The sequence below is a fragment of the Antechinus flavipes genome, chromosome 3 (assembly GCF_016432865.1).
Source record: "Antechinus flavipes isolate AdamAnt ecotype Samford, QLD, Australia chromosome 3, AdamAnt_v2, whole genome shotgun sequence".
NCBI lineage: Eukaryota > Metazoa > Chordata > Mammalia > Dasyuromorphia > Dasyuridae > Antechinus > Antechinus flavipes.
The window spans coordinates 291,025,688-291,051,671 of record NC_067400.1 but is presented as its reverse complement, the minus strand read 5'-3'; the positions used below and the strand labels follow the sequence as shown (position 1 = coordinate 291,051,671).

Here is a 25,984-nt window from a genome sequence, read left to right as displayed (position 1 = left end):
GTTGGAGCAGCTAAGCAGACAGTTGCCCCACCTAGTTTGATGCTATCATAAGAGAGTGTGGTTACAGCATTCTTGACAAACAGCCTGAATTCAAGACTCATTGGTCTTTATAATCAAGACAAGGATAGTGTACATTCATCTCCTGCTGAGAGAAATGTTTCTTGTACACTATATCACCAACAAATCACTAATGACAGGAGGTGTGGGGGATCTGGGGTGTGAGTCTAATTCATAATGGCTGGGAAGGGAACAGAGAAAAAGAAACATGGCATTAAACTCCAGGGCTTTCAGATTGGCCAGGGTAAATCTGGTGCTCTCTGAAACTGGTCATTAGACCATCTCCTGGCCTCGCCCACCCTCCTGACTCAGAGCACTTACGTCCATTCCTGCGTCAGCTGGAAATCCCTCTTATACTCATATTCTCTTCCCATCTCCACCCCAAACACTGCCTTTATTTGCTTATTTTCACAAAGCAAAGACTGAAAATGCTTTATTCTCTGATTTGATTTGTGAAGAGAAATTCTTATAACTATCAGCATATTTTAATACATTATAAAATATCAGCGTCCCAGAGGTCAGACAAGTGATGTATTTATAACAGTATGATTCTATGTATAGATATGTATAAATATATCTAAAATCTTTCTTCTCATGCATTCACAGTAAGGGTAGAAGATAATGGTTGGACCCATGATTTCATTGATATAGGGAACTACTGAATAAGGAAAATCACATTACCATTGCAAGTTGTTACCTTTTTTGTAATTCTGAGTCTTAGAGAACTTCCTAAAGTCCTGAAAAATTATGACTTGCCCAGCAACACATAGACAGTATATGTCAGAGGAGCTTAGCCCCAAGGCCAGCTTCACTCTGCCATATTGCTTCTCAAGTATTCTCATACATACATATGCAAGCATACTTGTGCACACACACATAAGATATTATTGTTATCTGTTCAATTGTTCAATTATGTCCAACTCTGTGACCTCATTTGGGATTTTCTTGGCAGAGACACTGGATGGTTTGCCATTTCCTTCTTTAGCTCATTATATAGATGAGGAGATTGAGATAGACAAGATTAAATGACTTCCCCAGAGTCACAAAGCACACAGTAATTGGCTGGATTTGAACTTCAGGCTCAGTACTCTGTAGCACTGTGCCATCTGGCTGCTTCTATACATACATACACAGACACACATATTGTTTGTTTATGTCTGTATATATAAACATGCATATTTGTGTGTATATGTTATATATTTAAAACACTAAGAATTTAAATTAGTTCTTTTTAAAAAAAAATTTGCTGAGTCAATTGGGGTTAAGTGACTTGCCCATGGTCACACAGCTAGGACGTGTTAAGTGTCTAAGACCAGATTTGAACTCAGGTCTTCCTGACTTCAGGGCAGATGCTCTATCCACTGTACTCCTGAGCTGTCCCTAAATTAGTAATTCTTATACAGATGTAATTACACGTTAAATAATCATGAAGGAACTAAAGGAGAGAGATAAGCAATTCTTTTTCTCTCCTTCCTAAACTAATTTTTAAGGAAGTGAGTGTTAGAAACTGAACTTGGAATCTCATGAGAGAAGATCAGCCAGGAGGCAGAACCAAAGTACTCTGTTCGACATGTTCAATGAATAAAAAACAAGTTAACAGAACAGATAACTTTAAAAGCTCCTTTCTTCATTAGGAGGGATAATAGGGTTTGTCTCTTTTCCCTGTATGTTTGCATGGGCCTAGGCAAAGCTCAGTAACTGAAACAGAAGCTTTTTCCTTCTAAAACAAACTTAAGATCCTAATTTCTCCTTGACCAAGAAAGATCTTTACCTCTCAGGTTGTCAGAAATATGTGGTTTCAATGTCCATAGTGAAAGGATGGAAGGGAGGAATGAAGGAGTGAGGCAAGCAGCCGTAGGAGGAATAAAGAAGAATATTACTAGAAAAGTATTTAATTGTAAAATTGAAAAGTTTTTTTTTTAATTTTTAAAACTTTTAATCTTCAAAACATGCACAGATAATTTTTCAACATTGACCCTTGTATAGCCTTGTGTTTCAGATTTTCCCCTCCTTACCATCCCCTTTCCTAGATGGCAAGCAATTCAATATATGTTATACATGTTAAAATACATGTTAAATCCAATATGTGTAAACATATTTATACAATTCTCTTGCTGCACAAGAAAAATCAGATCAAAAAAGAAAGAAAATGAGTAAGAAAATGCAAGCGAACAACAAAAAAACCAAAAATGTTATGTTGTAATCCACATTCAATTTCCACAGTCCTCTCTCTGGCTGTAGATGGCTCTCTTTATCACAAGATCATTGTTAACTGGCATCAATCATCTCAATGTTGAAGAGAGCCATGTCCATCAGAATTGATCATTGTATAGTCTTACTGTTGCTTTGTATAATGATCTCCTGGTTCTGTTCATTCCACTTAGCATCAGTTCATGTAAGTCTCTCCAGGCCTCTCTGAAATCATCTTTCTGATCGTTTCTTATAGAACAATAATATTCCATAACATTCATATACCATAACCTATTCAGCCGTTCTCCAACTAATGGGCATCCACTTAGTTTCCACTTTCTTCCCAATGCAAAAAGAGCTACCACAAATATTTTATCCCAAATATTCCTCAAAACCATCCCAGAGAGGAAAAAAATCAGCCCAAGTGATCAATACATTGAAAATGTCTGGGACTATGTTTAATGTGTAACATTTGTGGACTTCCCACCTCCGTGAAGACTGGGTTTGCTGTTCCTTTTTTGTCCCTTCATTTGAGTCCTGCTTAATCTTTATAATTTTTATATATATTTTTGATTATCTAATGTATAGCTGTTTTTACAATTTACATTGTTGTAATTACTTTGTATTTTGTTATCTTAGCTTTGTTTATTCCTCTCTACATCAATTCATATAGATTTTTTCAGGCTTCTCTGTATTCATTAGATATCTCCTCAATGTTAATATTACAGCACAGTAATATTTCATTAGTTCATGTACCACAATTTGTTTGGTCATTCCCCTAAAAGATAGACATCTACTTTTCTATTTTGTTCATATATGTTTCTAAGGATATGATTTTTCCCTGAAAACTGCTGTACTTGCATCCCAGAAATTTTAGTACATTGTTTTTATTATTATTAATTTTTAAATATATTTTCTTTGGTTCTTTTTTTTTTTTTTTTGCCTTACTCATTATTTAGGATTTCATTGTTAAGCCTCCAGCTGATTCTATATCTTTTTAGTGGTCCCTGAACATATTGCCTTTTTAAAAAATTGTGTTATACTCTATAGTGGATACATTAATTATTTCTTTGTTTTTCATTTGTTTCCAATTTCTCTGTATCAAGTACATAGGTAATTTTAAAAAAATGTGCTGTTTGGTACTGGGAAATATGTATGTTCTTTACTGTCCCAATTAGCAAAGGCTGTAAGTCTGTTTTGGAGAAGTTTGAAAAGAATCTGAGAAAATGTCTAGTTCTCCATCTTGTTGCCCATGTGACTATGATTCATTCTTTTAAAAAAAACTTTTAATAGTATATAATGTTTCTAATTGCATGTAAAAATTGTATTCAGCTTTCATTTTTAAAGAATTTTACTTCCAAATTTTTTCTCCCCTCTTTCCTTACCTCCCTCATTCTCACACTAGCAAGTAATCTGATATAGGATATATGGGTATATTCATTTTTAACATATTTCCATGCGAGTCATGTTAGAAAGAAAAATCAGAACCAAAGGGAAAAACCATGAGAAAGAAAAAAAAGGTAAAAACAATATGCTTTAATCCACATTCAGTCTCCATAGTTTTCTTTCTGGATGATGGCATTTTTCATCCAAAGTTTATTGGAATTGCCTTGAAACACCAAGAAAATCATAGTTGATATGATTCTTTCTTTATAGAGTTTTCCCTACAATTGTTGAATGAGTTAACTACAGGTGAATAAGATCAGTGAGACAAATAGCTAGAAAGTGACTCATTTTAGAGCCAGGGATTTGCATTTGTTATTTGAATTCGTGGAGAAATGGGTTAAAACAGAATGATCATATTATGTTAATTTCTTTTGCCTTTAGAGAGTCTCCTGTTGAAAATGTTACAAAGTCATTCTGAGGAAGGCAGATAAAGCACCATAGAAATGTGAGCTATTATTAACTGGATGAGAGGATACATTCTGAATATTTATATACAGAAAACCCATCATCAATTAAATTTTAGAATTTTATGCTAGTGTCTCATCTAGGAGTGAGAGAGAGAGAGAGAGATAAAATTAGGAGTGTAAGAAAAATATATAGCCAACATTCCAGTATTATTGATAGAATTTTCCAGAAGCTGGGATTTGGATTTATCATGTGAATTTTCTAAGGAATGAGTACAAAGAAAAAGTCCATAAATTAGTCAAAGTGAATTATTTTTGTGTATTCATGCTGATGACTTCTGTCCTCTGCTAGATTCATCAGTAGGAACCAAATGGCTCATCTATCAAATTCTAACTACCAGGAGACAGCTGTTTTGCACATGGAATGGCCTCTATTTGGGGGTTGGGTCATAGGATTGTAATTTTAGAGCTAAAAGAGATCTAAGAAGTCAATAAATTTAATCCCCTGGAAACTAAAGTTCAAAGAGATTAAGCAATTTGCCCATGGTCACATAGTTATAATGAATAGGTGAGGCAGAATTTGGACCCAGTTCTTTGTTACTCCAAGTTTTATACTCTATCTACTATAGATAGTACAGTATCAAGAACCTTGACTTGGCTTTGAACTTTCCAGTTCCCCCTTTACAGACTAGAATTGGAGGCTTCCTTCACATATTATACTTCTATATGCCATTGCCATCTGAAAAACTCCACTATCCAAGGGCCCAGATAATAGAGGGTTACCAAGGATGTTAACACTGTTGCCCTGGCCTTGTCCCTAGGCTAGTTTCTAACTGGGATTTTGGTAGAAAGAGACAATAAAGTGAAAAAACCTTGTGTTTCTCAAGAGTAGAATATTCCCTCCATGGGACTCTGTCATTGACCTTAATGGAATAAATCCAGCATCAGCCCTTCTCAAGAACTCTCATAGAGAGGGCTAGAAGAATGATGCTGTGTTCAAGCTGTAACCTGTCCAGTAAGAGGCAGTCTTTATCAGTTCAATCCCCTACTGCCATTACCATTGGCTATCTTGTTGCCTGCTCTTGTACTGCTTTCCTAAAATTCCTGATTCAGATTTGACATATGGAAATAAAAAATCTCTCTCCTTTTGTATCTCTCCCTGATTTCTTTTTAAAATCTCTTATCCTATTTAGCTCTACTCTTCTTTAGCCCCTAAACTGCTATACCCTTTCCTTTTATTGGGTCTTCTGTGACTGAATTATTAGAAATGAGAGTGTGTCCTAGTAGATTGCCTGATGGTTTCAGAGACTGGAAGATCAGGGCTCAAACCCTGCCTCTGATACCTACTAATTTTGTGACCATGGACACTTCATTTCATTTAACCTCAGTTTTCTCACCTGCAAAATGGAGATAATGATAATTATTCATTACCTTAATTTTTTGTTGTGACACTCAACTGAAACAACATATGAAGCCCTTTGCAAACCTTAGGATTATATAAACAACAGTTATTAATGCTATTAATAATTACCCTAGATCTTTTTCTCTCATACTCTTTTTCTATCTAATGGTGCTCAAGAACTCTTGATTTTTTTCTACAGAAGATATACTGGCTATCCTCTCTATGATTCTGATAGATCTTTCTCTCACTAAACCTGATATACCAGGCCAGAAGGAAGAAATGGTGTGCTCTCACTCTTCCTTGACACATTGACTCTCTCTTTGTCACTATTATCTAACAACTTATCTTCCTCTGAAATTCACTTTATTCTTATTAATCTCCCTTTCCAGATCCTTGTTGATAACATCTGAAATACTCTAGTTTCCTCTCTCTTCTTTCTCAAGGAATTCAGTATTTGGCTTGCAATGTTTATCTCTGTCCCAAAATCTATTCATTTCCTTGAGGATTTCAATATTTGCTTATTTTCCTGTTAAATACCTCTGTCTTCTCAGTTCATCAACTTTATCAATTACTATGACTTCCTTATCTACTCTATCCTAGCCACCATGGGGATGGATCACACTTTTTACCTCATAATTCTGAATTCTGTCACCTCCATGATCTTTAACCTTGATATTCTGATCTCTGATCACCACTCCCATCTCCATTTTTTTCTGCCTCTCCTTTTAAAGCTATTTCTTGCTCATATATTAATCTCTAGTCCATTCTTCCTCATTTTCTCAGTCGTTATTCTTGCTCTGACACGTCATTCCTGTCTTTTTAGATTTGACCTTATTTAGTTCAGATATGCACTATATTCTGCTTCTAGAAATCTTGAACTTGAATTCTTATCCTTTATCAACTGTTCAATTTATACCAACTCTCAAAGCTGGGAAACCGGTCATCCATCTTTTCTATTCCTACTCGTGCTATTGAATGCTGCTGTAGGATGTCACCTATTAACAATTTCATGTTTTCTAACCTCAACTGTGTCTGTACTGCTGCATGAGAATCACAATAATTATTCACCAGCCAAGTACAGATATTCATATATTGGGTACTTTCCTAGAGCTCACATATAGAATGATGACTGGATTTACAGAGAGAACCAGGGCTTGAATTCTGCCATTGCCATTTACTACCATGTTCTTAGATAAATGATGTAACTTAATAGATTTCAATTTCTTCTTTTATTAAATTAGGAGGTTGATTAGGTGATCCTTTGCTATTATAAATCTATGATCCTGTATGTCTTTCTAAGATGACATGTAACCATCAATAATATCTCTTTGCATTAAGTATTTAGCCATTTCTGATTCTGCTTAATTGCACAATCTTTTAATTCACATTTTTCTATCTTGACCACAAGAATATTGTTTCTATAGAAAAAGTGTTTTAAGTTCCTAAGTTAAATGATTGATAAATAAAAATTTTGGAATTTTCCATGTTATCTATCTAGTAAAAAATTTCTGCAATAGATTTCACAAGCAAATAGAGGATATTAATATGATTCTGAGTACCCGTGTAAGGGATGGAATTCTATGTTGTTCAATATAAAGTATAGAGAAGAAAGAGAGAAAGACGTTAGGAAAAACTTGTTCTGAAACATGTTCTTGATTTCCAACTTGGCTTCTCTAGAGACTGAAAAATACCCCTTGAGTGAGATCAGATATTCTGGAAGTCTGTCTTTGTCGCTCTGTCTCTGTTTTTGTCTCTTTCTGTGTATGTGTCTCAGTTAATACCTCATTTTGCTTCTAATAAGAGGTCATTCACTCAAATCTGTAGAATTTCCCTAATTTGTTTTGATTATTTTGCTTGAATACATGGGTTTACTTACTGTTCACTATTTGTTTTGGTCTTTTGGGTAACTTACGTTTGATGGGAAAGAGTTAAACTGCTGAGTGTAATCTAATATCTAGTAATCAGGAAAAATAGATCTAAATGTAGTCTGAAGATAAATGAGGAGCAAGTGCTCAGCCATCATTATTCTCCTGTTCTCTTTAAGGCAGAAATCACAGATATTCTTAGAGAAGGATGAGACAGATTTTATCTAGGCATATCTACTTATGAATTCAATGAACCATATATCTATATGTTGAGACAAACTAAGTGGGCACAAATATGTTACATGGGCATATACATTTTACATATAAATGATTTTATATTATTACCGGGAATATATTACTTACATTATAATGGTTTATAGCAAATATTCATAGGGTTGTCATGTGTAAGAGGAACCTTTAACTGTTGTTTACTAACAATGCTGTCCCAAAGTGGAATAAGTTGCCTTCAAAGACATCAAGTTCCTGCCATTGAAAGTCTTCAAGTAAAGGCTGAATGGCTATTTGTCAGATTCTCACCTCAAAGAGTTTTATTATGAGGAAATAATTCTACAGATCTCAATGTTCTAAAAGTTTGAGTTGTTGTTTTAATGGTGATTCTCATTTTTCTTCTGTAGAGTACAGAGATATAAGCTCTGTATTTTTATTAATTTTTTATATTTAACATTTTAGACTTTTACTTTTCAAAGCCTTTTCATATTATTATTTTTACTTATGACAATATGAAGAGCTAAATAGGCCAGATGTTATTCTTTTAGACACACAGATACCAAAGCTTTGAGAGTAAGTGATTTGTCCAAGTTTGTATATGTGAGAGGCAAATATGAGACTAGAAATCATATCTTCTTTTTAGTCTTGCTATCTGTCCATCAAATTATTTTAATTTATTTTAGAAGAAGAGAAAAAATATAAACCATGCAAATTTAAGTTGAAAAGGTAGATTGGATGACTGGATGCTCTTGATATTTGTGAAGAATAAAAGTCTTATTCCTCTAGGGCACTGAATTTATATGCTTTGCCTTATATTCTTTGAAGTGATTGATTCTGTGTGGCATAGATTTAGTATGTCTTCTCCTTATCCCAGTTACATTCCACTCAAACCAAATGGATAATTTTCTTGGTTTCATATTAGGAAAAAAAGGAATACAAGAAGGAGCAGAGAAATAAAGAATAAAATTGCAGTCTAAACTGAATGAGTTATGAATACAAGGCTCCAGGGGATTCTTTGCTGATTGCTTGAAATGGATAGACCTAGATAGACTATATAAAATCTGGTTTGGCTAAGTATTAATGTTAGAAAGTTTGGTTCCAAAGTCAATACATTTCTAACTATTCTTTTATGAGTGATTATGAGTATTAAATGATCCCTGTAGGAGATATATAACTTCAAAAGACAGAATCTGTTTGGGGTAGTGAAAAATAGAGTGTTCTTTTTGGCCTTGTTTCTTTGGGGAAAGAGGTTTTGGGGAGAGGGAAATTGTATTATCTGATACAGATTGATGAAAGAACAATATACATATTTGATGGAGGGAGCCCCGAAACTCTAAAACTCCTTGAAGGACCAATTCTTGAATCATACCTCCTCCCGAGGACAAATAGCTTCATTCTGTTGTCTAGATGGGGTTGGTTGAGTTCCAAACTGGAGATACCAATCCTATTGAATTAAAGAGAACGCCCATTCAATTCCAAGATTATCTATTCTGAGTCCAGCTCGAACTCCACCCACTAATCTTCACTAGACCCCTGGCTTGTAGCCAAAGGCTTCTATTATAAAAGAGTCAATTTTAAATTTAATCCTTGCAGAGGAGCTAATATGCCACCCCAGGCATAGCAGCAAAACTCTGCCTGCTGGAATGATATTCTCTTTCAGCATTACCCTCTCTTTATCCTCACCTATTTCCCTAACGAGACTATACCTTTTTGTTGGGACCTTTACTTTATATCTCTCTGTCGGGACTTTGCCACTAAGGAATTCAGCCTTTCTATTCATGCATAGCAAAGACTGACTTCCCAATGCCTACAATAAGCTTCTTTTTATCAGTCTAGCTTTTCAGGTTCGTAAATTCCTTTACGAAGGACCTCTATGCCATCAAAAGGGGGTTCCCCAAAACTCCCTACCTTGTGCCAACCCTAAGGAGATTTAGGGGAGCCAAACCTCTTCATTTAGTCCCCTGAATCCCAAACCTGCCACTAACCTCATCATCTAACTCCCTGACCACCAGAACCCTAATCTCATCATTTGGTTCCCTGAATCTAATCTCATCATAATGACTACAACAATGTAAATAAAAGCAACATAACTCATGCCAAATAAAGTAGATGTTGGTTCCAAATTATGAAAGTTACAGTATATATCTTTCTGTGCTCTTGACAAAAGATATGTTTACAAATTGAAAAGTAACAAGTACTGTATTAGGCAGTTTTGCATAACCATTTTTATGGGAAAGTATCACAGAGGGGAGAAATTTGGGAAATCACTAATATGTTAAAACAAAATATATCAGTGAAAATAAAACAAAATATCAAATAAGAGGTCCCAAAATATTTTTTACAAATAAAAAAGAAACAAGCTATCCTTAGACCTCTGAGGTACTTTGTAGTGAATAGAAAACAAGACAGTGCCTTGTACACAGTGGTGCTTAATATATGCTTAATGAATTGACTCAATTTGGCAGGGATTCAAGCCTCAAATAAAGTGATTTGAATTAAGTTCTGGTCTTAGCTATGTTATTAACTAGTTGCACAATCTTAAATCATTTGCTATCTCTGTGTCTCAGTTTCCTGATTTGCAGAATTAAGGGGTTGGACTTGTGACCTCTAAAAGCCTCAAATAAAGTGATTTGAATTAAGTTCTGGTCTTAGCTATGTTATTAACTAGTTGCACAATCTTAAATAAATCATTTGATATCTCTGTGTCTCAGTTTCCTGATTTGCAGAATTAAGGGGTTGGACTTGTGACCTCTAAAATCTCCTTCTAACTCTAATTTTTACTATTTAGAAGTATGTTGACAGAGATGACCAATTCCTACATCAACTTTGTTGAGTTAGGTTCAAAAAGAGTAGACTTAGAAAGTTTCCTATATTGTAAATTCCTGCCCTTCATGGTCCCATTCTAATTCTTGCTTTGGGTTGGAAATCCTTATTGAGGGAATTGATGATTATCTTGTTTGAAAATTTTCTTCTTCCCACCATTTAATTTACTTCAAATGTCTTCTCCTCTCTCTGCTTCTAACTTTAGCGCTGACTCATCAACTCCTGTTACATCTTATGATAGTTCAATATCAAGAGGTATGATTTTATTTTTTCTTCTTTTAGTGATTAATACTTTGTCAACCTGAAACAAGGACAAAACTTTTAACTTTTAAACCCATCATTTGAAAATTTTCAAACTATTTTTTCTTCTTCATACAAGGTATAGGAATAGAAAAAAAATCATTATGCTTTATTAGTCTTAATTATTCATTGTTAGGGTCTTAAATTCATAGAACAGGGATGGAGAGTTTGCAAGTAAAGTGTTATACTGGGGAAAAAATACAAAATATTGACAATGATCTTGGCAAGAGGCTGCATCTATTTTCAGAAGGCTAGCTTAAGTAAGTATGGAAGGCATATGGCCAGACACCTGGTGTTGAATTCTTTGGACATGGAGATCCATGAAACAAAGAAAACTGAAGGACATACCTCATTCTTTGAAGGTAGAGTGACCCAATACAAAAGGCACTAGAATAGGGATCAAGAGTCAGGGATTTGAATCCCAGATCTGTTCTTTTTTACTTCTGTGATCTTGGAAAAAGTATATAACCTTATGCTGGCTTCTGTTGCCTCATCTATAAGGTGAGGGAGTTACATCTTATAATCCAAGTTCCTTTTTATCCCTAGACCTGTAATCTTGTGTTCCCTTCTGATTTTGAAGTAGTAATGATAGAATGGCTGAAAAGGGACAAAAGGTATAAACATCCAAGTAGATGAGAACATAGGTTCATTTGAGTACTTGTACTGAAAACAGATAATAAATATGGATGATCAGTTAACAGTCAGTCAATAATCAACCAACATTAAGTGCTTATTGTGCATCAAGCATCGTGGTAAATGCTGGAGAGATGGCCAAAGCAAAAAGAAAGACAGATTGTAAAGCCACTTCCTTTATTTTATGTTCTGAGTTTAGCTTTAATTTATTAAAGGTATAGATTTATATAATACTATTGAGATACAGAGTTTCATTTGTCTTCACAGATACTGCAACCAGTGCATCATCCCTTGGGGTAGTTTCCTTTCAAGATTCCTCAAACAACATCTCAGAAATACCAGATAATGGTGTAAGTGATCTCATGTTTGTTCATTACGTGTTTCTCCCTGAGCCTAGGGCTCTGGAAGAGTTTTGATTTGAACCTGACTATAAGAGGGTTGTATTGTGATTAGATTGCATCCCTTTCCCCATTTTGAGACTTTGTCTTCCCTATCCCACCTAAATTGTAAATGCAGCATTCATGGCCAGCCCTAATTACTGATTGGCATGGAAGCTTTAACCTATTAAATTTATTATCCCTTCCTTAAACTGCCTGGTGACTTTAATTCAGAAGAGACAGCATAGACACTCAATCAGATTTAGATCTATTGTAGCTCATGATTGAATTTATGTGATCCATTAGCCTCAATGACACAGCCACAGAGGACTATGGGCATGACCCACCACAGCAGGCTATAAACTTTCTTTTATGCTAATCCAATACTGTTATTAGAGGCAATTGTGGTGACATGGACAGAGCACTGGATTTAGGAGTCAGGAAGATCTGATTTCAAATTCTCTGTCAGATACTTGCTAGAGGGATGACCCTGGGGAATTCACTTAATCTTTAAGCCTCAGTTTCTTCGTAAAACAGGGATGATAATAATATTAGCTTGGTGGTTGTGAGGATCAAATGAGATAACATATAAAATGCTTTGCACTCATAAAGCACTATATAAATGTTGTCTATTATTAGCTGATTTCAATTATTATCTGACTACCATTATGATCTTTTTGTCACTTGCCAGCTTTTCTTATTATCTCTCACACCTAAGGCTGTGCTGGAGATATTTCTAATTGTTAAATTTTCAGTATGAGTATATATATATATATTTATATCTCCAAATTTGTTGACTATCTAGACATATGAAAATGATGGAAGAAATGCTAATAATGCAGATTAAACTTAAAAGTGAGTTTTTTCTGAGAGCCATTCTGAAGTAGCTATACATTTCTCTACTTCTTCCTACTCCTATTCTCATTTCTATTTGTTGCTACTACTTAGAGAGAGAAAAAGAGATGGAAGGAGAGGGAGAAGAAAGAGATGAGAAAAAGAGAGAGAGATGGAGACAGAGACACAGAGACACAGACACAGACACAGACACAGACACACACACACACACACACAGAGTGGGGTGGAGAAGGAGAGAGAGAGAATATCTTTTCCCCATTTTTTTCTGTGACCCCTTCCCCCAGGACAATTCTGATTGTCCACATTTTTGAAGTCATTTTCTAGTTTCTCTATATTACCAGAGTGTGGCAGTGGTAGCATTTCCCTTTATCTCCACCCTCTCTCACTTCTCTGCCAGCTTTCCCCCAGCTAGTTATTAATCAAAGCTGCAGAGTTCAGGAAAGCAGGGTCCCTCCCTCCCTCCCCAGTGAAGTGTCTGGACCGATGCTTAGCTTTTTGGATTGCTGCCTGAGGCACAAGTGGCTTTCTACCCTGGCTTCTTTCCTTCTTGGCTTTTCCTTTTTTCTTCTTTTTTTCTTTTTTAAGAAAACACAGGAGATTTGCTCTTCCTATTTTCTTTTTCCCTTAGCATATGAGGAAAACACTAGTCTGTGGATCCGTAGAATATTTCTCAATTTTCAGAATGCTTGTCTGCATATAATTCTGACTTTACTTCCTTCACAAACCCCTCTACCTCCGATTACTTTTTTTTGTGTATACCTGTGTTGTTTCCCTTTTCAAAAAGTCTCACTTTAGGTATGCTTTTAGCATTTGAATCAATACAGTATTTTATTGTCTTTTTTTAAGAGACCCACTAATTGAATCTTTTTTATTAAATCTATTATTCACTCTCTTTTTAAAAATTCATGTATTGTTTCCTTTCTCTGCCCATGCTGCCTCCAGCCTTCCCCTTCTATCATCTTTCACAACCCTTTCCAGGGCCCAGTAATGAGGCTATCCAAAAATATTCCAAGTCTCAAACCATTATCTTCAAGGAGGGAAAGGATGGGACTAAGAAAATTTTGCTACTTACTTTTCCTTTCTGTTAAAGCATTGTATCAAATAATACTCTGGAGTAGATAGGACAGGCCTTGAGTTCAAATTTAACTGTGTGACTTTGGGCAAGTCACTTAACTCTGTTTACCTGAGTTTCCTCATCTGTAAAATGAGCTGAGAAGGAAATGACAAACCACTCCAGTATCTTTATTAAGAAAACTCCAAATGGAGTCACAAAGAGTCAGATACAACTGAAACAATTGAACAACAAATAAAAACAACAAGTAATACTTGTCTTCACTACTATTGTTTCTAACCATTCGAAACAACTAAATGAGGAACACATGCATCTGTGTCAAAAAATAATAATAATAGGAGAGAGTCTGGCACAAAAATAAGGATAATGTAGAGGCTTATTGGTTCACAGAATAGAGCCAGTGAGATAAGCAACTGATTCAGTAGGAGAAGTGGATGGACCAGAATAATATTCTCTGAAGTTTTAGACAAAATAAAATAGCTTAGCAGACACATCTTGATTTTCTTTGGGAAAGAAAGTAAGTTTGAATAAATGATTCCTCAGTAAAGTGAAAGAAACTCTGGTGAAGGAGATATATAGATTCTGGGATTGATGATAGAAGAGTAGGAAGGTAGAAAAAAGAGATTTAGATTATCCTTGTTTCCAGCTGAGATTGAGATGAAATGCTTCATGGCATTTTTGAACTCTAAAAATGGAAAAACCTACTCTTGAGTCTTTCTGAAAATACTTCAAATCAAATTAATTTGGCCTGGATGTTTGGGGCATGGTCTAAAGGGTAGGAAGGTCCTAATCTATTTTAACTTGTTGTCTTGTTCTTTAGCCATGTTCTTATCCAAAGACACTTTTTTTCCCTCATCTTCCTCATCATAGAAAGTATTTAACTATTGAGTTTCCCTCCCTACACAAACTGAATTTCTAATTTTGTGCCATATAAAATACTATGAGAACAACACTCTTGTCTTGTGAAAGATCAGTAAGCTATATACTCACATAGGTGTTTTTAGCTTGAGACCATGGACTGATTTCAGGATGTCTATGATTTTGGAAAAAAAAAGAAACTACATTTTTATTTTTGCTTTCAACTAAAATTTATCATGTTAAATTATTTTAAGTTATGTAAATTATCATTACTGAATTATTATTAATTACACTTATTATTCATTATTACTTAAAATATGATATTGAGAAGGGATCCATAGGCTTCATTAGATTGCAAAAACCTAGGATACAAAAAAAGTTGAGTCTTTGTGCTTTAGGTTTTTAGTGACCATGTGTATTGAACGTGATTAAAGATGTAAGTATATTTTATTACTTTTTAACAAAATAATCACTACTACAAGGATCATACAGCAAATAAATCATATAAAGGTTTGTTTGGGGGATATTTATGTATGTGGACACATTGTTGCTAATGATAATGGCTTGATAGACAGTTTGATTTTGTAGGATCAAAACAGGAATCTTCAAAATAATTTTTAGTCTTCCCTTCCAAGTACTTTGATTCCATATAAATAACATGAGATTCTGTAAAAAGAGAACTGTATTACAATACCAATTAGGCAGTGTGGTCTAGTTGATAGAAAAGTGGTTTTGAAGCCATTAAAATCTGAATTTAAATCTTATCTTTGTTACATATTCACATCTCAGTGTATTAGGGCAGTGAGAATCTTAAACTTTTTGACCTAAGAAATTGAGATTCCTTTTTTTTCCCCCTGAGGCAATTGGGGTTAAGTGACTTGTCCAGAGTTACATAGCCAGGAAGTGTTTAATGTCTGAGGTCACATTTGAACTCAGGTCCTCCTGACTTCAGGGCTGTGCTCTATCTACTATACCAATTAGCTGCCCTTTCTTTAAGATTTTTTAAATTATTGAAGATCTCTCCAAAAATTTTTTATTTTTGTAAAATATATCTATTAATATTTACCATACTAAAATGTTAAATTGTCTAGTATTGAAAACTGTTTTGATTTTGTTTCAGAAATTTCAGGGGGTACCCTAGAATATATTTTGAAACCACTATTCTAAGGTGCTGTAACAGGTGCTAACATTTTGCTAAAGGGAATTTCCTCATCTGAAAGTAACCTATGATAGTGAAATAAGAGGTCCAGGCATTATCCTTTATGAGGCTCATTCTATTTGAGTTATGAGCCTATTTTTTTTGGAGTGAAAGTATGGAGAGAGCCTTGGACCTGAATCAGAAGGCCTGGATCTAAGTCTCTGCTGCTTTAGAGTTGTATGGCCTTGGGCAAGCTATTTAAATTTGAACATTTCGTCTTTCAGAACCTTAGTTTCCTCAAACAAAAAATGGGTATAATAATATCTTTGCTCACTGCTCCACAAGATAATTGTGAGGATCAAATGAGAAATGTATGTGAAAATCCTTTGTAGCTGTAGAAATCTGTATAAATATCAATGATTATTCTTGTTGCTATGAATTGATTTTTCATTTACCAGGATTGTTTCTGAACTAATCAAGTAGACTTATCTCCGTCTTAAAAATAAATAATTTATGCAGGGACAGCTCTGTAATTTAAAATTTCAAGAGAATGGAATCTTCATAATCAAGAAATTACAAACCACCTGACTCCTCTGGATCTTGGTTTCTCTATTTGTAAAAGAGAGATAAGATCTGTAGTGGAGACCAGGTGATAATTATTTGTTGTGTATCTCGAGATCTGCAGAAGAAAGGTATTACATACATATGTACCAAATATTGTGCAGTGAGCACTAGATTAGAGAGACAGAAAACTCAGATTTGAATTCCAGCTCTACTATCTGTATGATTCTAAGCAAGTTACTTTGTCTTCTTTTTTGACCTCTGATGCACCTGTGACATAGTGTGGGAATGAAGAATCTTAAGATTCCTTCTAGAACTATTATTTTGCGGTTCTAATTTCTCAGTACCTCATTAGTCACAGATGAAAAATGACAAAATAGAGTTCATCCAATTATATATTTCTCCCCTTTCTCTGTGATCTTCTATATTTCAAAATCAAATGCTGTAGAAATTACCTTTGAATTACTTATACTGCTTCTTCCAATCATGTAAGTAACAGAGTTGTCTTTCTTTAAAATCACCATCTCAGTAATTTTTTCTTCCCCCCCCACCCTCCATTCAATCCAGATTAACAATGAGATAGAAACTCTGACAGAGAAACCAACAAAGCTGGCAACTGAACAGGTTGCAGAATTCAGTATGCACCTTTCAGGGAAGCAATACAGTGAAGAGCTACAGGACCCTTCCAGCCTACGTTATCAAGATATCATGCAACAATTTATTTCAGAGGTTTGTGCAATTATAACTGCATGTGAAGAGGGTGTGGGTAAACCACTACTTTGGTTTCTAAAGTCTTAGTAGTATATTGAGTATATACCTAAGTATTGGATCATATCAACAATTATCTTCTTCCTCCTTTTGTCCATCTCTCTCTATTTCTTTCTGTCCATTCCTCTGTAATTTCTCTCTCTTTCACTTTTCTCAGACTTTTTGTTTCATGGAATTCCTTGGCGTAAATGTATATAAGAGTTTTGGAAAGCTTGAGTTCAAGACTCTTTCAGTCAAAAAGTAAGCCTCAATTGACATCCTTTTTGTAAGATTTTGTTCCTGAGGAGTAAGGATTTAAGTCTACATATCCTCTTTCTTCTTACTGGATGGTGAGAGTCATTAATCCTTTGGATTGATGCCCTTTCCATTTCATATGATAGGGTTCTCGTTGGCAGTGATAATTCCATTACTGTGGATTAATTTCCTATTTCTCATTCTGAGCCCACATGGGAAATAAAAGTATGCATCCCAGAGCCAAAGAGAATCATCACAACCATCATATATAACCAGTATAGTCTAAATTGAATTTTCCAAGTTGTATATCCAAAGATTAAGATTGTATGCTATGTGAAAAAAAAGTTGTGTGGGACAATAGCTACTTGACATTAAGAAATATTTTCTAAACACATCTTAATCAAGGTATATTTAGGGTACCTACATGATCTTTGAATAGTAATGAAAAACCTCAATTTTACCCCAAATATATTACTTTTTTTTTAGCTGAATTGAAAATTTCTAACATCAGAGTTGGGGGTTAAAATGTAAAGTGGAGAAGGGGACCAAGGGGAAAGAGGATGCTGTCTGTTGGAGTTTACTACAAAATCCTCATATACTACTTGGGAGGGAATGACAGAAGCCTTTTGATCTTCAGTTGACATGGACTGTTGGATCATATTATCTATTTGATGCTTTGAAGAATCTGGTCCCTATGGGATTGAGGTATAAGATAGGTCGAGTTAATGGAAGAAGAGACATGATAGAATTCTCAAGCCCTGGATGACTTGGCCAAGAAGGAAACAACACAAATGATAAGAATTGGGATGGGAAGAAAGTAAAGATAACTAAAGAAAATAATAAAGAATGATTGGAGCAGTTTAATTCCCAAGTGGTAATACATAATAACAATAACAAGTTAATGATGACAATGATGATATAAAATAAAAAAAAATTTAAAAATTGTGATTTCGTTGATATAGGAAACTCCTAAGTATGGAAGTTACCTTTACTTTTCATGGTCATGTAGGTCATACTTTCTCTGTAATTTGTAGTCAGAGCAGAAATGTCAAGCACTCAGAACATGACCATATGTGATCTCAAGTACTCCTGAATGCAGGCTCAACTATATTAAAATGTAACTGGGAAATGTTAAGTGATATAAATAAAAATACAAAATATAAAACATACAAAAATTAAAAATACCATTAAACATAGCAAAGCTAATATGTGGTTTTCTAAGGCAATATAGGGTCTTCAGGGATTATGGTTTAGAGGCTCTCATTTCTATTTGAATGAATAATGGGGTCCCATTAGTCTTGAACACTGAGAAGTTAAATGCTCTGTTAAGAGTCACTCAGCCAGTCTGTGTCAAAAACAAAAGCTGAATTGTTCAAGGCCAGCTTTATATCCATTTTGGCATAGGTGCCATATAATCAATCAATCATTTAGCATTTATGAAATACCTATTATGTTCCAGATATTATGCTAACTGCTGGGGATACAAAAAAAAAGGCAAAAAACAATCTGTTCTCAAGGAGGGAGAATGGGGGAAACAATATGAAAATAACTACATATAAGCAAAGAAACTATATACAGAATAAATTGGGGGTATTCTTAGGCAGATGATGATGATAATACATCTCTGTGCAAATTGTCCAAAAACATTAAACATAAAAGTATAATATTAGGAGAGAAACTTGCCCAAGACCCTTTTAAAAAATATTAAACCTATTGAAAAAGTTGAGAACAAGATAACAATAACAATAATAGCTAGCACTTTAAGACTTGCAAAGTTCTTCTTTTCTTCATTTATTTTTCATATTCTTTAAAAAAAATTGAGTTCTGAATTTTCTCCCTCCTTCCTACCCCTCCCTAAAACACTGAGAAGGCAAGTAATATGATGACAATTATACATGTGACTCATAGAGAATATTATTTCCATATTAGCTGTATATAATTCTTTCCTTTGGATAAGAGTGAGGTTCAAGCATGGCTCTCTCCAACTATTTCTCCCTCCATTGTAAAAGCTCTTTCTTGCATACTTTTTTAAAGTTAGATAATTTTACCTCTCCCTCTTCCCTACATCCATCTTTCTCACCCATTATTATTATTATTATTATTTGGAAATCAACAAATTTATTTATGGTTTAGAGGCTCTCATTTCTATTTGAATGAATAATGGGGTCCCATTAGTCTTGAACACTGAGAAGTTAAATGCTCTGTTAAGCAGCAACAAAATTAATTCATGCCCATATGCTTTATGTAGAATGTTTCTAATTGTCTTAAGAAAATTCTTAGAAATTTCATGTATCATCTTCCCATATAGGAATGTAAACAGTTTGACTTTATAAGTTCCTTATGGTTTCTCTTTCATATTTGCCTCTTTTATATTTCTCTTGAGTCTTATGTTTGGGGAATATCAAATTTTCTATTCCAATCTAGTCTTTTCATCACCATTGTTTGAAAGTCCTCTATTTCATTAAATTTCCATTTATCCTTCTAAAGGATTATATTCAGTTTTTCTTGGTTGTAATATCATTTTCCACGCCCTATGCTCTTTTGACATGGAAGCTGCTAAATCTTGTGTGATTCTGACTAACCCAAGTTTCTTTCTAGATATTTGCAGTATTTTCTTGGCAACTTTGGAATTTGGCTATAATATTCCTGAGAGTTTTTATTTTGTGATATTTTTCTGGAAGTGGTCAGTGGATTCTTTCAATTTCTATTTGACCCTCTGAATCTAAGATATTGAGGCAGTTTTCTTTTTTAATTTTTTGAAATATGATGTCTAGGGATTTTTTTAAAATTATGACTTCCAGGTAGTTTAATAGTTCTTAAACTATTTCTCCTGAGACTATTTTTCAGGTCATTTGTTTTTTCCAATAAGATATTTCATATTTTTCTTCTGCTTTTTCGTTGTTTTGATTTTGGTTTCTTGTCTCCTGCTTTTTCATGGAGTCATTATTTATTTTTTTAAATAAAAATATTTTTTCCATAACAGCAAATTTGAAAAAAAAAAGATTGAACATGAAACTAAAAATTTATCATATATAATTTTTGCTACTCCTTTTAAACATATCAGAAAGTTTCTGGTCTCTTACAGCCACAACAGCTACAAGTGCTTTGTTCCTTTCTGCCTTGGAGCTGTAACCAAGACCCATGCTCCTTTGCTACTAACCACAAGTACTCCTCTGTACCCCTAGACCTCTAACTCAGATTGTATATTGGCAACACAGCTTCCAGTCTGTCTTAACTGCATCCAGTTCCAGAAAAGGTTCCCCACTAACTAGTTTTTAACTAGCTGTTTGACTCATTTATCATTCTAGACTGAGAATTCCTAATGTTTGCTGTGGCTGTGTCCCAGCCATATCTAAGGCCCTCTGCTTCTGAAGTCTGGATTAGCTCCCACTCTCTTGTCACAGATCTCTCTTGCTTATATTTTAAGTTATCTGGGACTGAAAAAGATCTCATTTAAACCTTTTGTTGGTTCTGCTGCTCCAGCATTCAATTTAAGTTGTTATTTTAAAGTTGTTTGGAGGTGAATGTGAGTAGAGTTCAGTTGGGTTCCTATCTCTACTCTGGCATCTTGGCTCAACACCTTCCCCTTTCCCCTATAAAGTTCTTTAAAAACATCACATTATTTTATCCTTACAACAACCCTGGATAGTGTTATTATAATTTCCATTGTACAGGTAAGCAAACAGGTACAGAGGGTTAAGAAACTTGCCCACAGTAAGTAAATGTCTAAGGTTAGATTTGAACTCACATCTTCTGACTCCAAGCTCAGCTTTCTATCCTCTGTACTGTCTATCTGCTTCCATTGCAGTGGTATGATACTTCATATTTTGTAGAATACTATTATGCTTTAAAAAAGGTTTTCACATCTCTTTCTTTGAGTCTCTCAGTCCTGTGATGGATCTATGACAGATATTTTATGTAAAATTAGCACAGTATCGGACACTTTGTCGGTACTTAATAAATGCTCATTGACTGACTGAAATTCTGAAAAGGCATGACTCGCACATGATTCCATAGGCTGGTTATCTATTAGTGAGGTTAGAATAGAGCAGTAGGAAATAGAATTGTGTCCCTGCTTCTTAGGGCAGTTTCAATAAAATCATGTTTCTTCCTGATCATTTTAATTTTTGATGAGAAATGATGACAAACTTCCCTTTCTTCGAAATTTTATATAGGGATGACCCCTGATTCTGAGGCAAATCATCATGACTAATGCTGTACTAGCACTGGTAAAATTTTTACCAAAGCCTTCAACCACTGTTTGCCAATTCTCCCTTCTCCCTTATAATAGAGTCCTCTGGGATGGGTGGCATAGGGGTACTCTTTTAAGAATTTGTCAAACTTAGAATTAGGAAAATATCATTAATGAGTTCTGGTATGTTTGTGAAAATGATATACTGTATTAATGTTAATAATGTAGTCAATTAAAACTTATTTCTATGCAGCCTAATTTCCTTTAGATATAATCTATTATAGACATTTTGACCATATTGATTAACATGATTGGGCTAATAGAACTCAAAGCTTATAAAATTGTCTTCTTCAAAAGTCTGGTCATCTGGTAGATCCCAATTGAATGTTTTCTCCTTCTTGACTTCCATTCACATGGGGCTTTTCTCTTGGGGCTTAATCCAGAGCTTGCAGATAGTTTGTTGCTACATGAAGCACTCACAGTTCCTTCCTGCTTTAGTAACAGGAAACAGATGCCACAGAAAATTTCACACATTCAAATAATAAACACTTGCCTATTTAATAAAGTGTGTTTTGAAGCCAGCTTTCTATTCCAAATCATGTAATTTAAAGTATGCTATTGAGAGCTTTTTCCAAGACCTATTTTTTTTTCACATTTCACCATGACAAGGAAAAAAAATCACTGTCTCATAAAAATGTGTTTGTTTTCTTGTTCTTTGAAAACAGGTTCAAAAGGCATTTGATGAACTACCTGGCTACAAGGACATTCATGTGCTTGAATTTAGGTAAAAAAAGTATAGTTATAAATGTCTTACATTGTGTAGCATTTGAATTGCAAAGGATTGGGGTATATATTATTATTAATTATTTGAGTGCTTTAATTCAAGCTTGATGTGTTAGAATTGTAAGTTCTATTTTATAGATGGGGAAATTGAGTCAGAGAAGGATATTACTTCTCATGAAACATTTATCAACTAATCTGTAAGCAAAAAAGAAATTAGAACTTAATACATTCAGTTTGTTTTTAGATTTACTTGCTTGAACATGATGAGCACAGATACTCATCACTGAGGCTAAAAACCGTGGAACTTGAAAGGATTTACTATTTTCTTAACCCCTTTCAAATTGTTAATATTGTTAATATTTTTAATGGGGATACTTTACTCTTAAATCCAAACAAATGTTATGAGATTCCTTATTTTCCATCTTTAAGAACACCTCAACATGTGAGAAAAGTGTATTTCTCTGGACTTTTCAGAATATTCCTTATTACTCATGACAATGGTATCAATTTTTAGTATTATTGCTCATAACAATGGTTCCTAAAATTGTGAGTGAACAGAAGCTAGGAGGATGGAAAATAGTAGCATCATGAATTTGGTATCCACCTGTCAACACTCCTGGGTGCTCTAGGATTTGTGAGTTGGAGTAAGATGGCAAACTGCAACTTTGTTACCATTCTCCTCAATGCTCATTCTTGGACATTCCAGGAAATGTAACTACCTCATCCCCAATTCTCAGCCCTTTCCCAGGAGCTCCAATTATACTCCATAATTCCTGGAAAAGATATTTTTGTAAGCAATAAATCGAAACTGTCTATGAAAGGCCTTAAATTTATTCCTTAAAAGAAACAGATTGTTTTGGGTTACTTTGAATGCTTTGACAGAAAAGCAAAAGAAAAAAAAAGCATCTGGAGAAGGAAAAGGCATCTTAACTTTGGTCAGAAAGTTGGAGAGTGAAAGAATATGACTTAGAGAAGGAAAGGAACAGGACCATTAAACTAAGGCTTTTTCCATAGAGCAAAGCTTCTTAATCTTTTTTGTCATGGACACCTTTGGATGTATGGTAAAGTCTGTGAACCTTTTCTCACAATTTTGTTTATCACTTGCACTTGTAGTTGAATGAAATGTCAAACTGCAGTTAGAAGTTAGTAAAGATAAAGATATCATTTTTTTTCTTTTGCATTTTCATGGATTCCCTTTCTCTGAAATCTGTCTACAAATTCTTTGGGGGGTGGTGATCTGTAGACCTTAGACTAAGTCTTGCCACAGAACATAGAGATAAGCTCTTTCCTGTGCTTTAAAAATTATAAGGATCCACAGTTATTCCATGGGAGATGACTCTGAATGTTGATCAAAGAAAAAGGAAACGAGTTTTGGTGTTTGGCAGTTTCCCAGTGAGGAATATTGTATATTGATCTGGCATGAACATTTAGAAAGAACACTATATTCTGCAAACATATATCTGAGATGTGATGGAGAACCCTTGAAAACTTAGCAGGACCAATACTTATTGGCTGCTTAATGGTGACTAATGTGGAAACAAATGATGGTTCTAATAGAAAACTAGAAGTCATCTCTAGAGATTATTTATCATAATAATAATAACAAAAGACTTGGGGGAAAACATAGATGATATTTCTATCACTAATGCTAATTCAAACTAAAGGTTTCAAAAACAGAAAATGACTATAGGAAGTGAACAGCTAGTTAAGAAGATGATGTTGGAAAACAGGATTTGGATTTTTTCATCAAGGCTTAATATTCAGGAATGGATTTTTAAATAGGGATTAAATGAATATGAGGAAACCCGGGAAGTATATATTTTCATGGAAATTTGCAGATCAGATTAAAATGGCTTGAAACTGAAAATAAGCAAGAGAAAATTGCCCACATATGTCCACTAAGCCAGAGGCTACAGAGAATAGTAATTATAATATAAAAATAATGGTGAAGAGTAAGTTACAAGAGATAAAGGAGAAGAAGAAAGGGAATAGTTATATTTAGTGCCTCAGAGAGCTATTCACAAAAGCTTAGGAAATGACAAAGTAGATTGATATCTTCATGCAAGGAAGTTAATTCAGCAGTATGAAGTATCATTAAAATTTGGTTTGACATGACTTCCTCATGGAATATGGATCAATGGAAGGATATATCTTATTATAGATAAAGAGAATAGATAAAGGTATAATGAAGTGTCAGTGGATGTATAAATAGAAAAATAGATAGAAATATCACTGTCTATTTATCCCAGTTAGGTGGTACAATGGAGAGAGTGCCAGTATCTTTTTGAGTTCAAATCTGGCTTCAGATACTTACTATCTGTGTGATCCTGGGCAAGTTATTTAATGCTGTTTGCCTCTGTTTCATCATTTGTAAAATGATCAGGAGAAAAAAATGACAAACCTCTTCTATATCTCTGCCAAGAAAACTCCAAATGGGATCATGAAAAATTTGACACAATTGAAAACAACTGTCTCTGTCTCTGTCTCTCTCTCTTTTTCTCCTTCCTTCCCTCCCTTTCTCTCTCCTTCCCTCCTTCTCCCTCTTTCCCTCCCTCTCTTCTTTCCTCCCCTCCTCCTCTCCTTCCCTTCCTCCTCCTTCCCCTCTCTCCTTCCCTCCTTCCCTCCCCTCTTCTCTCTTTCTCTCCCCCTTCCTTCCATTTCTCCCTCCTCCCTCCCTCCCGCCTTCCTTTTTTCCCTCCCTCCCTGCCTTCTCTTTCTCTTTCTCCATATATATGTAAAATATATACATATATCACATATATCTGTGTAACAAACATATTTCACATACACATATATTCCTTGGGAAAATCCATTAATCAGAGGTGATAACATACTAGAGATTTGGATGAGTTATTAATGTAGGAAGAGAGATAATATTGTAGTCAGAATATATTACAGATTTTCTAGTGAGGAGAAATTGCTTGATGAATTCTGGAAGCAATTAACAAGACTATCAAATAACCATGACAGAAGTGATTTTAATACCTGTAAGAGTTTTATTTTTGCTGAAACTATGTGGATGCTAAATTCTTGCATTGCTTTGTTAATAATTTGACAAAGCAAATGGTAAAGGGGTGAAAGGAAAGGGGAATACTCCTTTAGAATTGGTAAAGATGGATGAGGATGAATACAAAAGAAAAGCAGCAGAAAGTTATTTTAGAATTAATGAAAAGGGCAAGAAAACTGTCATAGGACAAGAAAGTCAAATAAACAAACAGGATTCTTATTTAGTATGCATGGCAATGGATGAAGGAGAAAAGGAAGATGATCTAAATCTATTTTTTTTAGTACAGTGACTGTCACATAATAGCTTTTTAATCAATGTTTGTTGATTGTTTGACTGACTGACTTTTCTCTGCTAAGAAGAATGATCTGTCGACTGAAATATAGAGCAAAATGGTTGCTAGGGAACTGAAACCCAAGATAACTGAAGAGATGGAAAGAAAGCACCTAATTGACCTTAGGAAGTTCAAATGACCAAGATTTTGTGTTATATTTCAGTATATAGAAAGAACTTGCAGCTATGATTATTGAGCCAGTGTTGGTGATTTCTTAAAAAAATTCATGAAAAATTAGAGACGTCACAGAACTGGAGACAGACTTTGATTTTCCCAAAGAAGAAGAGGCTGAGATGTGTTGGAGCCAGAATGTACAGATTCATCCTACTTGTTAAAATTACATTGTGAACATTTACACTTTAGAAACTGGCAACAGTTTCCTTGCTATATATGTATTTTTCCAATAAAGCCTTTCTATAATTTTTTATTAATTGTGTGATTTTAAGGAAGAAATAAAGAA

The 25,984-nt window shown here is 34.4% G+C and overlaps 1 protein-coding gene across 1 annotated transcript in view; it reads left to right on the top strand.

The window, feature by feature from the left end:
• The window catches only part of IMPG2 (interphotoreceptor matrix proteoglycan 2), a gene marked incomplete at its 5' end in the record, with an annotated part of 81,024 nt that overhangs the window by 18,976 nt on the left and 36,064 nt on the right, over positions 1 to 25,984 (top strand). Inside the window, 2 exon segments of the mRNA XM_051990600.1 lie at positions 16,709 to 16,938; positions 22,129 to 22,187. Of these exon segments, the coding sequence (XP_051846560.1) occupies positions 16,709 to 16,938; positions 22,129 to 22,187 (289 nt within the window).